The sequence below is a fragment of the Equus asinus genome, chromosome 4 (assembly GCF_041296235.1).
Source record: "Equus asinus isolate D_3611 breed Donkey chromosome 4, EquAss-T2T_v2, whole genome shotgun sequence".
NCBI classification, from domain to species: domain Eukaryota; kingdom Metazoa; phylum Chordata; class Mammalia; order Perissodactyla; family Equidae; genus Equus; species Equus asinus.
In genome coordinates, this window is record NC_091793.1 from 36,152,348 (window position 1) to 36,166,278 (window position 13,931).

The following is a 13,931-nucleotide window of genomic DNA, read 5'->3' on the forward strand; positions in this document are numbered from 1 at the left end:
GAATCCATTGAATCTACCGGCAGATTTTCTTGTTATTTGTATCTAATTTTCCATTTCTTAGACACTTAAAAGTGATTAAACCCATTAAAAATAAGTGAATTGACAAAGGTACCTTCTGGGATACTGGAAATGTTATTTTTGTTTTGTGAGGAAGATTGACCGTGAGCTAATATCCATTGCCAATGTTCTTCTTTTTGCTTGAGGAAGATTGTTGCTAAGTAACATCTGTGCCAGTCTTCCTCTATTTTATGTGGGATGCTGCCACAGTGTGGCTTGATGAGTGGTACTAGGTCTGCGCCTGAGATCTGAACCTGCAAACCCCAGGCCACTGAAGCAGAGCACACGAACTTAACCACTATGGCACTGGGCCAGCCCCTCGAAATGTTTTTATCTTGATCTGAGTGGCGGTTACCAGTATATACACATACATAAAAATCCTGTACAGTTAAGATTTGTGCATTTGACTGCATGTATGTTATACCTCACTTTAAAAAACAAGTTTTTAATGATTGCATTAGATATTGACAAAGATTTCTTTGCTCCTCCTAAGGAAAACTTCTTTTCCTTAGGTCATGTTGTCTATTCAGTATTCTTAATTGCAAAGGGAGACCCTACATGGTTTAACAAACAAGAAATTGATTAAAATCATTAGCTGACAGAATATTTCAGCGGGCCAGATAATCAAGCTTGAATCAGGCTGGGGTAAACAGCCAAAATCACTCAAAAGAACTGTTCCAGTGGCAATACCACTGCCTAGATCACTGGATGCAGACGTTGCCACTTGCTCCGTCATTGCTGAATGATGAAAGCTACCTTCAGACTTTTACCTCTGGAAGTGATCTGCCACCATCCTTGCCAAAATGGGCTCCTCAAGATGCTTGCTGCTTTTATAGCAGACTTCTGAATCAGATCTGATCCAGGTACATCTTGAGGATCCCAAGTCATTTTCCTGAACCATAACTGCAAGAGAGGCTGGGTGAACAAGAATCCTACCCTCTGCCTTAGAGATGGAGAACCAGAGGATGAGGTATTGCCCAGACCTACCAATAGTGTTCAGATTTCCTAGGAAGTCAGAAAGAACCACAGATGTCTACCACAAAAAGACTAACGTACCTGACCGCTGCCCCAAACCACTGGCCCTGCTCATTTTGATTGGTTTTGACAGAGCTAATAACTGTAATCTTGACTAGATCTATAGAGTAGGATCAGAGTAGAAAAATAATGATTGAACTTGTTAAACTTTCTTATCCACAGCCTTTGTTTGTATCAACTGTTAAGTTGTTTTAAGATGTCAGCTTATCTATAAGTATGTTTTCTTTGTTTGCCCAACTGCTTTAATGACCTGTGCCGAGAGTCCTCATTTTTTAATCTTGGAGATGGGTAGGTGCAAGAAAATGGATGCTCCTAGGAAACTATCTGCTTGAAGTAAAGTGCTTTTTGTTGTATTCATTTTCAGGAATTAGAAGCTTATGTTGATGATATAGATATGGACAGTGATTTCAGAAAGGATGATTTTTATTACTTGTCTCAAGAAGACAGAGAGAGACAGAAGCATGAGCATGAAGAATCCAAGAGGGTACTCCAAGAATTAAAATCTGTGCTGGGATTTAAAGCATCTGAGGCAGAAAGGCAGAAGTGGAAGCAACTTCTGTTTAGTGATCACGGTAAGCACTGACTTCAGAGTAAAAGCTTATTTCAGTGTAGGGGATTCTTTTTTCTTGAACTGTGAATCTTACTTTAGCTATATAATTCTTATGGCTTTAATTTTAGGGATCCATCAGTAAGTATAGTAGTTTTTCTTCTAGACATGAAATCAGTTTGATCAATAAAAAAGTAGGTATATAATCAAATTGGGAATATGAAATCACACTTTTTCATCAGTTGATTTTTTTACTAAATTTGTTTTAGAATGGCCAATGGGTTGAATAAATTAGAGTGTTTTCAAATTTAGTGAATTCGAGATTCTAAACTCTGTTATCTTTATGTTTATATTATAGATGCCTCAATGAAACACAAAATAATAACTCTATGTTCATTATTGAAACAAATGAATTAAGACCTAACCACTTAGTTACATCATTAAGGTTACTTCATTGATTTGAGCACTTAAGTAGATGGGAGAAGAGGAGGTGCCTCTGTGCGCAAAGTCTCCATACTTGGATTTGGACCAAGTTGGATGACTGGTAATACCTGAGATTAGCCTTAAACTCCCTTATGTTTCCTGCCCTGCTTTTCTTTAGTCAAACTTCATGGGAGGCAGGGGAGGGAGTGAAGGGACACTTAATACTTGGCATTATCAAACTACCTAATTCCTAGTTGAGGAAGTAATTCCTATGGATTTCTAAGAAGGTTGAGTGGGGCTTCCCTTCCATTTTTGAGCATGACACTCATTTTGGGGTTGAGCCCAAAATCGACTGCCTTCTTTTTCCCTTCCTCTTTTTCACTAGAAGTATATACATTACCTGTACTTCTGGAAAATTCCCCAGGGTTTTCTTCTCTTGGGAGCCCTACTATTCTCCCTTGTCCAGATGTACCTTGGACAAGATGTATCTGCAAGCTCCTTCCAGGTATTTCTCAAACAGCGTATTGATAATGACTCTTTAACTTAAAAACCTATAGCGGTTCCTTTCTTATTATATTAAATCTAAACTCCTTTTCCTGGTTTCAAGCCTCTCCATCATATGAGTCCATCATATCCAATTGTATTTCCCACTATTTCTAATAAAGATATCTTCTTCTAGTTATATTTATCTCATTAGACTATGCGTCCACAAACTTGCTGTTTTTATTCATGAAGAACATTCATGCTGATCCCTTTACCAAGAATTCTCTCTTTCCCCAAGCTGTCGTCTCCACCAGTCTCCCCTGTGAATCCTCCTCTGACCGCTCCAGCCCTTCTCTGACACCTCTCCTACCACTGCAGATGCTCACACCAGAGGGGCACAGTAGTGAAATGAAAGCAGGTCTTGAGCAGCACAGCATATAGTAGATTAAGAACTTCCCCCCCAAAAAAGAACTTCCCAGCAGCAGCAGTAAAAATAGAGTTTCTGTAACCTGCTTGTTCATATATTGGGCCTACGTAAATCAGAGATTAAGACTATTACGTTTTAGGCTCTGTTGTTTTCTCTGTGGTCGATTGTATTGTCTCTGTAATTAAATTACAGTCTCCTTAAATAGGGGCTTTTTTATCCCCCTCAGTATTCATTCAGCAAATTATTCACTCAACAAGTAGTTATTGAGGCACTGTTTACTGCTGTATATCCGTAGCACTTGGATCAAGAGACAAAACTCCCTCCACTCCCGGAGGCTTATATTCTGGCACGGTGGAAATGCACTTGTCCGCTGACCCATTATACAGATTATATCTCCCCATTTAATTAGCAGTATTCAGGAATATCAATCAACTTCTGATATATGTTGCATTCTTTAAGAACTGACAGATTTATAGACTAAAGCTGTACATGAAGACTGAAAATAGCACTGTATATGAACTTGTGTCCTTTTTTTATTTAGTATTTTCTTCATGTAGCTTTAAAATTATCCAATTGACAGTATGGGCAAAGATTTAGCGAGAGAAGTGTGCCTCTTTTCAGGTATGTGCTTTGATAGTTTACATTTGAAAGGGCAATAATGCTGATTTAGTTTGTGAAAATAAGTAAAAAGCTGCTGATACCATAAAATGCTTTTCCCATGAAAAATTTCAGTACATCTTCCAGAGTTGTTTTCATCTCTGCCTACAGGGGTAAAGTCCGAATGGAATTAGAGAGGGACATTCTACAATGGAACCTGCTGTGGCCATTTTTTTCTGTTGTTGCTGCTTCTCTAGTGGAGTTACTGCAGCTTAGGGATCTGTTTCTTGGAAATGGACACGTTTTACAAAATTATTTTTTAAATAAACGCCAGATCTTCAAGACGCACTTTTTTTCTTCCGTCATGCTTCATAATATATTGTATTGTACTAACCCCTCATACTGGGAGGAGAGACTGCCTAGCAAGCAACCCACTGCCTACTAACATCAAGAGGGGCTAAATAAACTTCATTTTCCTTGAAAGGACAACTTCTGCCGTATGGATGTAATATTTATGTATTATGCTTTGTACAGTAGTTGATCTTAAATACAGATTTTATTTCATTTTATATTTTTCTGTGGCATTACAAAATGTGTAGAAGTTATGGCTTTGTTGTCATCAGGGTCTTGTTAGGTGGTTGGCAAGTAAGTTGAATTATATGTTGCATTTTTTTCCCCATGCTGTTTTAACTTGTAAATATATATGTGTAGAACATACGATTATTATCTGGATTCTTAGGCATTTTATCTGACAGCTTATCAGTGAAAACTATGTGCTTATTCTTTAATACAATGTTTCTCAAACTTTCATGTGCATCAGAATCAAGTGGAAGGCTTGTAAAGCATAGCTGGTCCCCACTCCCAATTTTCTCTTCGGTAGCTCTGGAGTGGGGCCCAAGAATTGCATTTCTACCAAATTCCTAGGTGATGCTGACTGATGCTGTTGGTTTGGGGACCACACTTTGAGAACCACTGCTTTAATATTTTGAATGAGAATATGTGAGGTGTTTTAAAATCTCCATTAAAACCCCATCTCACTTCATTTCTTAGGCTTTTTACCTCTTATAAAGTTCTCTGGATTTACAAATTTACATTGATTTTACTAAAAAATTTTATTTAGCTTTTATTTATTTATTGTTCTTTAAAGAAAAAAACTACTAGGAGTGTAAAGTTTAAATCATTGCTGGGTCCTTAGTTATTATTTTTCTTTCTTTCTTTTTTTTTTCTCCCCCCCCCCCTTTGAAGCTGTGTTGAAATCCTTGTCTCCTGTAGACCCAGTGGAACCCATAAGTAATTCAGAACCATCAGTGGATTCAGATATGGGGGAAGTTGGTAAAAATGATACTGAAGAGGAAAATAGTAAACTTTCCACAACTGACAATGAAATAAGTAGTAGGACTGAGTATTTATGTGAAAACCCTCTAGATGGTAACAATAAAGACAGTTCTGCAAATGAAGTCTTCTTCCAAAGAGCTGAAGAAAGAGTGTGTTACCAATGTGACAGTGAAGATGAATCTCAGCAGGCAGACGTAGGTGGCCTGGCCACTGCCCGTCCAACTCCCAGGGATTCGTCACAGCCCTCCATTAGGCAGAGGCTGGCACAGCTACATCTGTCACCGGATTTTACCTTCACTGCTGGCCTCGCTGCAGAAGTGGCTGCTAGATCTCTCTCCTTCACCACCATGCAGGAACAGACTTTTGGTGATGAGGAGGAAGAACAAATAATACAAGAAAATAAAAATGAGGTAGAAGAAAAGTAAGAACCAAGATTGACACGAAGGATTTGAAATTGTTCCTTTTTTAAGAAAGTGTTTTAGCTTCAAGACTAGATATTCCACTGGAAAGGGAAAATGAGTGTAAGTTTACTACATATAAAGCTAAGATGTGAATTTACAGGAAGAACCTTGATCTGAAAGTAGTTACCTGTAAATGGCAGATCCTATAGAAAATAAGAGGAAGGTAAGGGCTCTTTTGCATAAACTGCTGTTTTGTTTGCAGCACAACTGATTGATCTTGGAAATTCTTTAAGTACTTTTAATAACAAATGAATTTATCATTTCTTGCCAGAATTTGCTGCCATGAAATGACTGGGATAATTCTGTTGCAAGAACATTAAACATTTAGTATGACTCCTTTTTACTGTATTCTTGCAGTTAATAACTGCAGCTATTATGTTAATAACAAGTTGTTTGTATTTTATTTTTGTTTATACCAGTCTTAAAACAAAGATGCAGGTTCTGAATAAAAAATAATTGAATCCATGCAATTGATGTGTACTGGGATTTGGGACTAAAACGTAGTTTTATAGGTACTTGGGGTATGATGTATTTCTTATGTTTCCTTGTTCATATGTGTATTCACTACTTAATTCAAAGATTTCCTAATGATCTTTTTAAGAAAAACATTGTATCATTTTGAGAATTACCCTTTCAATTTTTTGTGTGTTTATGTTTTTCTATTCTTGTTCCAACCCTAGAGATAATGTCAATGTGGGATCCCTAGGGTCCAAGGCCTCAGCCCCAACTTTGCAAAAAGTTCTTTTTATCAATTTGCCTAGAGATAATGGGTGCCATTATCACAAGCAAGTCAAGATGCTACTGGCTTCTAGCCTGAGGCTATACCGTCTCCACCCTAATAAAATTCTGGAAACATCCTGTCAGCTTCCTGGAAAGCATCCTTGTCTCCTTAATACTTCAGTTGCATACTACCTCTTAAAAGAGATTGCTTTCCAAATTGTTCGATCTCATCTGTTTTGTGTTGTGATTGCATTTTCAAAGAGTGATATTTTCAGGAGTATGTTGTTTTTTGAAAGCTATAGCTCCTATGCACTGACGTAGTTTATAGATGTTATTTGGAGAAAATGTAGGAATAACTCAATTTATGCTGCTGTCCTAGAAAGGAAATTACATAATGAGTCTAGATTGTCTTTAGAGTTAAGAAACACATTCGAATTCCTGTAAGTTAGCAATTCCAGTGAGTAAATTTTCATATACCGAAGGGGATTTTTTTTTTAATGACCTAAGGATATTTATTTTTTATCCTGAGGAAAAACTTTGTTCTGCTCTATATGAATAGTAGAGATCCTTTGTACTATAAGTGATTCTGCCAAAAATTCTGAGACTTATCCATAATTATGCCATTAGGAGCAAAATCTTAGGGCGGGCCTAGTTTACCACTTAGAAATAGTTAACTAAATTCCAAGGAAAAAAGTCTTGTGTTGTAACTGACTATTATTTCTTAAATAATAATACTGAGAGTTTATGTTCTTTTTAAATTAGTTTGTCAACTCCTTTTTTCCTTGGCTTTTGAAGAAGTAATTATGGAAAAACTTTGCAATCTTTCTTTTAATCTGTAACCTTACACAGGAAGAATTAGAGTTCAATAATTTTTAATTCTTTTATTATATATTTCTTTATTACACCAGTTTGAGAAAAATATCTTCATAATATTATATCAGTTTTATTCAGTGCTCACTGAGGTGATACTTTTTAATTTTGAAAGACTAATTTTAATCAGGACTTCCTAATCTTCCAGTCTGATCTGTTCTATTCACTAGTTGTTACTTAGCTCCATGAACATTCTACTTGTTGAAATCATGATACGAGGATCTTGGAACTTTAATTGAATGTTCTTTTGTTGTGTAGTTTTCAAAATTTCTTTCATCTTTAAAAATATTTCCAAGATAAAATATTATCTTCTGTGAAAATTCCTATTGTTCTCTTATAATAATCTAAAAGTCAGTGTTTCTCTGTTTTTTCATCAGGCACTTACATTAGAATTAATTGGAGGTCCTATTTTCTTAAGTGCACATTTGGGGCTATATTCTCAGTCATTCTTAGTCAGTCATTTTGGAATGAGACCTGATACTTATGTTCAGTGAAATCTAAGAACCTCTGTCTAGGACTTTATTCTTCTTCTTATGAATACCTTAGGAAATAAAACAAAGATCCAATGTAATATAAGTGGGTATTCTTGTTTGTTACTTTTCTAAGAATATTTCACTTTGTCTTACCAGGCTTTTGACTAGTTTTAATAGCTGCCATCCTATATCCAAAAGAAGCCCTCTGGGAAAAATATTTTGTGGAGAAACCTTGTAATTGTGCTTTCCAGATTTTACAGTGGTATTTTGACTGTATAATTCTTGTTAGGAGTAATATCCTAACAGCTTTTAATATGAACATTTCCATAGTTTGTTTTAAATGTAGTATTAACATAAGAATGCATGAAAAACGCTATTTATTTGGGTCACTCTTGAGCACAGGATTTTTATGCTTTGCCTACAGTTAGAAAAGTCATGGCAATAAAGATCTGGTGACAGTTACTGTATTTTAAATCCCTTTTTTCCAGCTTTCATTAAAACTGCTTATCTTCTCTAGGGCCAGACTCTTGCTGGTCTTTGATTTACAGTCCTCTGCTCATTTTTACAGGTTGTCTGTATTATCTGACTTCTTAAGTCCTCATTAAAACTAATTGTACTTAACAGTGTCTAATGAAATAATCAGGAACTGATGCATTGACTCAAGTTTGATTTCTGAAGTTACTGAAGATGGGCAAGTTGGGAGAAACACATTTAAGGCAAATTACTAAGCAAATTTAAGAATATGGATTTAAGCCCACATCCATCGTGGAAAAGCTGTGGGTGCAGCTGACCTAATAATGTCATGGGGAGTTTTTCCAGCAAAACCCAAATTCTCTGGATTCCTAAATAATGTTTGCAATTTCTGGCTTCTCAGAAGTAGTTAAAAAGGAAATAAAACTTTTGAGTCTGCAAAACAAGATGTGGTTATAAATATTTAGTTAGTAAAATAGGTCAAAAAGTTAAAAACTCAATTTTTAACTAAATAAATAGTAATATTCTGATTCATATAAAAGTGGTAAAGCTTTTAATATTAAAGCATATAAAGAATCAAATTCCAATACATTTCACAAAATTATAAATCAATGGAGTGTTAACTAGAAGGGACCCTAGAGGGCGTTTCATTCTGGTGACTGACTTTTACTTATGTACCATCAATAATGTAAAATATGAACTATTTTGATAAATTATTATAAATCATGTAGGAAGAAAAGTTCAACTGATTTGGTTTAATCCTAGTATATTGTTTCTATACCCAAACAAAACAAGGAAACAAGAACTAATTACTGTCAGACTATGATATAGCTCAGCTCACTTGTTTGAACTGAAGTGGGTATCATGCCTGAATGACAACCAGACAAAGCATAAAGATTGATTTATACTTCCAATTCTATTTATAAGAACATATCTATGCAATTGACACTTATATTAGAAAATGAAGCTACAAATGTTTTAGAAAATAAAATATGGAAAAAATGCCCTTAGTACAGTAACAATTCATTTACCTGTCATCATTCACAGGTAACTAAGTTGCATGAGTTAATTTTTCAGGTAACCAAGGCGAATCCATTTAATCATTAAATTTTTTTAACAGTTTAGTGGGAAATTTGTTAAAATGTGCTTCCTGCTTCTCCACTTTTTCTAGAGTATTTAGGATATAATTTTAACTTTTTCTTTGTCATCTTTAAGAACATCAGTTCCTGTCATGGGGTGATAAACAGAAATTCGCCTTCATGGCCTACTGAGATCTAGACTGCCCCTTCCCTACGTGACCCTGCACTGCTATGCTTTTTGAGTTACATCTGTCTTTCACAGTTTCTCTATCTTCCCTTATAATCAGCTGTCACTTTTTGCTGCTGTCTTGTGTGCCTGCCTCCTGCACTAGGCCTCTAATTCGCTGCTTCTAATCTGCTGAGGACTGAGAAACCAGATTGCCAAACTTGCTAGAATTGTGTCTAAAATAAAGAGTAAGTAGACTGAAGAAGGCTAAGGGGCTTTTCTGTCTGTAAAGTGCATGGACCTTGTGGTACCTGTCTGGCTGCTCAGCATACTTTCGTTTCCACTTAGTTCTCTACTAAGAACTTGCTGAAAATACTTGGTTGTCTATTGTGATTGCCATACATTTGAAGTATTAATTCAGCTTTTATATGTTGATGTTTCTGTGTCTCTCCATTAATGAATTTAGCTGTAAAAGAAAATTTGACTGTCATCTTTGTGTAAATCATTGTGTATATTTTAGGAAAATGTTAGATATTTTGGTTTTGTTCATTTTTCCTTGTATAGTACACCGACTTAAGATTTACAGCACTATAATGTGATTTCAACTCTGTTCACCAAGATTTATATTCTAGAACTATTGGTTTGAGACTAAACATGCATGGCTAATTTAGTAAGAACTGGCTAGCTGAGTGTTTGGAGAATGAGTCATTCTAGATATCCCAGTTTTCTGTAGAGCTTAAACCTCTTTAAGCATTAAAATTTTTTAGAAGAATTTCTGAAGGAAATCTTTTTAAAACTTAGTATGCATTCCTAAACAATATATGAAAGACATTTTAATCTTTTTCAATGTCAAAATGATCATTATTAGCATTAGTTGTTATACTGTGATAGACTTACACCCTGAGAACTATATACCCCTTTACCTGAATGGCTCCATTCTCTGCCCTGTGTTTTTCAGTTTCTTGTTTTCTAATAGTTCTGATTCCTCCAATTTATTTTACTGCTTGCTTAAGTGTGCCTGTAGCACTAACCTTTCTCCACCTTCATAATACTCTTAGTCAGCTTTGGTTTTGGAACCCAGATGACCAAGACAGCTAGAGTAATGTATAAAGTAAGAGTACGTTGACTCTGAAGACCTGAAGTACTGGGTGAGACTTAAGGGCGTGGGTTTTGTGACATCTCTTGCTACTGTTTCATTGCTGTCGTTAAAAAAAGTGGCTACTAGATTAGATATCTGCTCTCAAAAGAGCTATTATTGTACAAAAAGAACCATTTTGTTTCTATACTTTACCTTCTCTATATTTCTGCCCTCTAATTTTTTGGCTCTGATTAAAATCAGTCCATTTGAATTAGAATTTTCTATAGTACTTTCTATTTGAATTGGATACCACATGCTGCTAAAAGTTTCTTTGGCTAGATTGTTTTTTTCATGTTTCGGTTTTAGTTATTTTACAGAAATGTATCTTCATTCCCAAAACATGAAGTAGGCTGAGCCCTGGAAAGTAAGAAACTTTCGTTATTGATATCACAGAGAATTGAGAAGTAATAAGGTTTTTAGACTGTAGGCAGTTATACCATGAAGAATTTATTCTTTGGTCATGCAGCTCTTTAAGACAATATCTTTACTTTTTTGTTCAATTAAATGTATGTTAAAAGCTTGCCAAAAGTTATCAGTGTTGGATCAGTGACAGATATTTGAATGACTAAATTCCCACTGTCATTCTATATTTTGCATGTTTAAATTATTTAATATGTCAAATAAGCATGATGGTTTTTCTCTCTTGAATGAAAAATAAACATGAAATTTGCATGTTATAATGTTTGCAAGTAAAATTCAAATCTGTCTAGAAAGAGCATTGAACAACTTAGTTTTACCAACAGGCTGACTGTGTTTTAGTGACCATTGTTGAGTCATCCTTCCATCAGATGCAGGGTAATTGGAAAATCAGTCTGCTTGTTTCATGGCTGTGCCTCATAGTCAGTTTTCAGTTATTTGTGCTACTGGAAGGGAATTATGATACAACATTCATTAAAAAAATAGATGATCCAAACCAATTTCTGGAGTTGAGCCTGCCTTTACAGAGTAGATAGTCATGATGCTGAACTTGGGTTGGTGGTACAAGGAGAAAAATTCTCTTTGAGTGTAGCTGTGAGAGGAAAGTGATTCTACTCAGTGTAATTGCTATAAACCAAAAAGAGGATGAATTGATTCCAGGATTCACATATACAAAAGTTTAACATGAATAAGGAGTTGATGTGGTGGATATCCTAAAATGTATGGTAAATTAAAATGCATGTAGTATTTTAAATGTTATACATTTTAATATATTTTAACCTGTCAGCAGTTAAATTAGTTTGTTTCATCCCTATTTACTGAATTTCATTTGGCATATATTGAAGATACTATTGCAATAGAGCAGTGTGTGTCTACTTCTGACCATGCTGTTTTTAAAATGAATGTATTCTATGAGATATTGTTGTAGAAATATGTATTTCCTCTCATATTTATATCCTAAGAGTTTCTCAAAATAAGGGATTATTTTACTATTTTGGACTTGACGTTTTTCACTTTTGTAGCATTTCCTAAAGCTTGGCTTCCTACAAATGAGTTTATCATTGAACATTTTTTCTAAAACTAAAACATGTCTTTTACAAGTTTATTCTTTTATAATATCCTAAGAAATTGCATGTTATTTTTCCCCTCCCAAGTAAATTCTTACATTAAGTCCATTTCTAAATAATAGTGTTTTCTGCACTTTTATTGTACCAACCTGTACCTTCTGTTCATGACTTAAACAATGCTTACTCAGCCACAGTACTAGCATCTGGCAACGTACAGAAAGCTCCAGAAATGTAACTCCTATCCCTTAAAGATTGGCGTGTGGTCCTGGTACAGCCCTGGAGGTCCATATGAGTGAAAGCCCAGAAGTCTACCTGAGCTGAAAGCACTCCCAAGGAATTTGGTTTTGTTTGGGTTTGTTCTAGGTATGGTCCCAGGGATCCCAGATCAAACCAGGCCCCTGGGCCTATCCTAGAACCAACCTAAACTCGCGCATCATTCCTGGAACGTCAAGAATGTGAAGACTGAAGATAACCTGAGGCTGGCTAGACATCCTGTGTTCAACAAGACTCACTTTTTTTTTGTATGTGTGCCTACAATTTAGCAAGAACTGGTTGGTTAATCCTTCTAAAATTAGAGGGATGACAGTGGATAACAAGGTAAAGTCTTATCAGGCTTTGACATTATAGTAATTTATCACAATAGAAATGTGATATTTAATATGTTTATTATTAACTGCCAGTGAGGAAAATTGTTCTTATAACTTTTATTATCAGATTTCTATTTTTGGGTTAAACAACTTAGCCACAAAAAAAATTCTCCCCCAAATGAATGATTTCTGGCTTCATTTTTCTCAGAGACTTTCTACTCAACAATATTCTATCAGTCTCATTTAACTAATTGTTCATAGTTTCTGAAAGTCCTTGGTCTTTGCCCTCAGGCTCCACTGCTAAGTGATTTTCAGTTCTTGTTTCTGGAGGCTTAATGGCTTTTTCTTTTAATCCATTATTGAATCCACCACATTACTTTGAGGTCACTTTTTGAGGTTCAGATCTGGAAAGAACCTTAGCGTCATTTGTAGACACATCTTAGCATCGTTTGTAGTTCTTGTTAGACTCAGTGTAGGCTGCATTTCAGAATCTGCTGTGGTTGATGAAAACAAGCAAGGATGATGGAGTGGAAATAGGTTAATACCTCACATTTTACAAAAGTATTTTGCAAAATAAGGTTTTTCGTAAGTTTCTTTATTTTCATTCCCTGCTGCTCTGGATTTTTAAAATATTCTGACCTAGTTTATTCATCAGATGGTCTGACATCGTAATTGTGACATTGCTGTAGTCACATACATGTTTTTACTGAATTTGGAGGGCAGGATTTCTGAAAAGACATGAAAAGACCCAAATCCAAAGGCTATGATACACCATGAAAATGTATAATTTTGGTAATACTGGCATTTCAATGGGTTTAGACCATATTTGAAATCACTGCAGATTAATCAGGGACTCCACATGTGAAAGGAGCCCAAAACTGTGCTGTTCCTCCAAGCCTTGTCACACTAGAAAAAGTGGGTCAATGGGTGATCCTTTAAAATAGGACTGTGAGACTATTGAGGCTCATTCAGAAGAACTCAACCCTGGGATTAGATCTTTACTACATTCATTATACAGATGCTTCATCCCATGGATTCTCTTATTTTTGCCTTTTAAATATTACTATGTTTTCCTTCTTTCAATGTTTTCCTTTTTGCACAGTGTTTTCCTGTTTGTGTAAATCAAAACACTACCTGTTACTACGTGTATATGATATTTCTTTTGATAAAACATTAGGCTGTGATTCTAGTGACCTTTGGATTTTGATTCCTTTTAAAGCCAAATTATTTCAATGCTTTTATTGTCTTAGAAATTCACTCTTAATTTATGCCTCAATTATTCTCATTCATTTTTCTCTAATGAACTATATATAATTACTTTCTTCCAGAATTTGACATTTTATATTCACCCAAATGTGAAAATGTTCTAACATCAGCAATCATGTGTCAGTGAACTGATCTGTGAGCATAGTTAACTGTATTTCCTGACATAGCCTGGAACTCTGAACCCATCTTATGTCTGTGTACAATAAGTGGTCTCAGTATTGGGGGCCTTTGCGCTCTTTTTTAACCTTGTTAAATATGAACACTGAAAATAGGAATTTGTGAACATCTTACAGAGTTCAGGCTTGTTTACAT

The 13,931-nt window shown here is 35.3% G+C and overlaps 1 protein-coding gene across 12 annotated transcripts in view; it reads left to right on the plus strand.

The window, feature by feature from the left end:
* Positions 1–5,835, plus strand: part of VEZT (vezatin, adherens junctions transmembrane protein) — a 66,778-nt gene extending 60,943 nt beyond the window's left edge. For 7 of the 12 annotated variants that reach the window (XM_070507085.1, XM_070507081.1, XM_070507079.1 and 4 more), the window contains 2 exons: positions 1,457–1,664; positions 4,815–5,835. In XM_070507085.1, the coding sequence (XP_070363186.1) occupies positions 1,457–1,664; positions 4,815–5,329 (723 nt within the window). In that variant the 3' untranslated portion in view covers positions 5,330–5,835. Of the gene's footprint in view, positions 1–1,456; positions 1,665–2,447; positions 2,694–3,740 lie in introns of those variants that run through there. The other 5 variants (XM_070507088.1, XM_070507089.1, XM_070507090.1 and 2 more) reach the window with 2 other exon arrangements.
* The last annotated feature ends 8,096 nt before the right edge of the window (positions 5,836–13,931 follow it).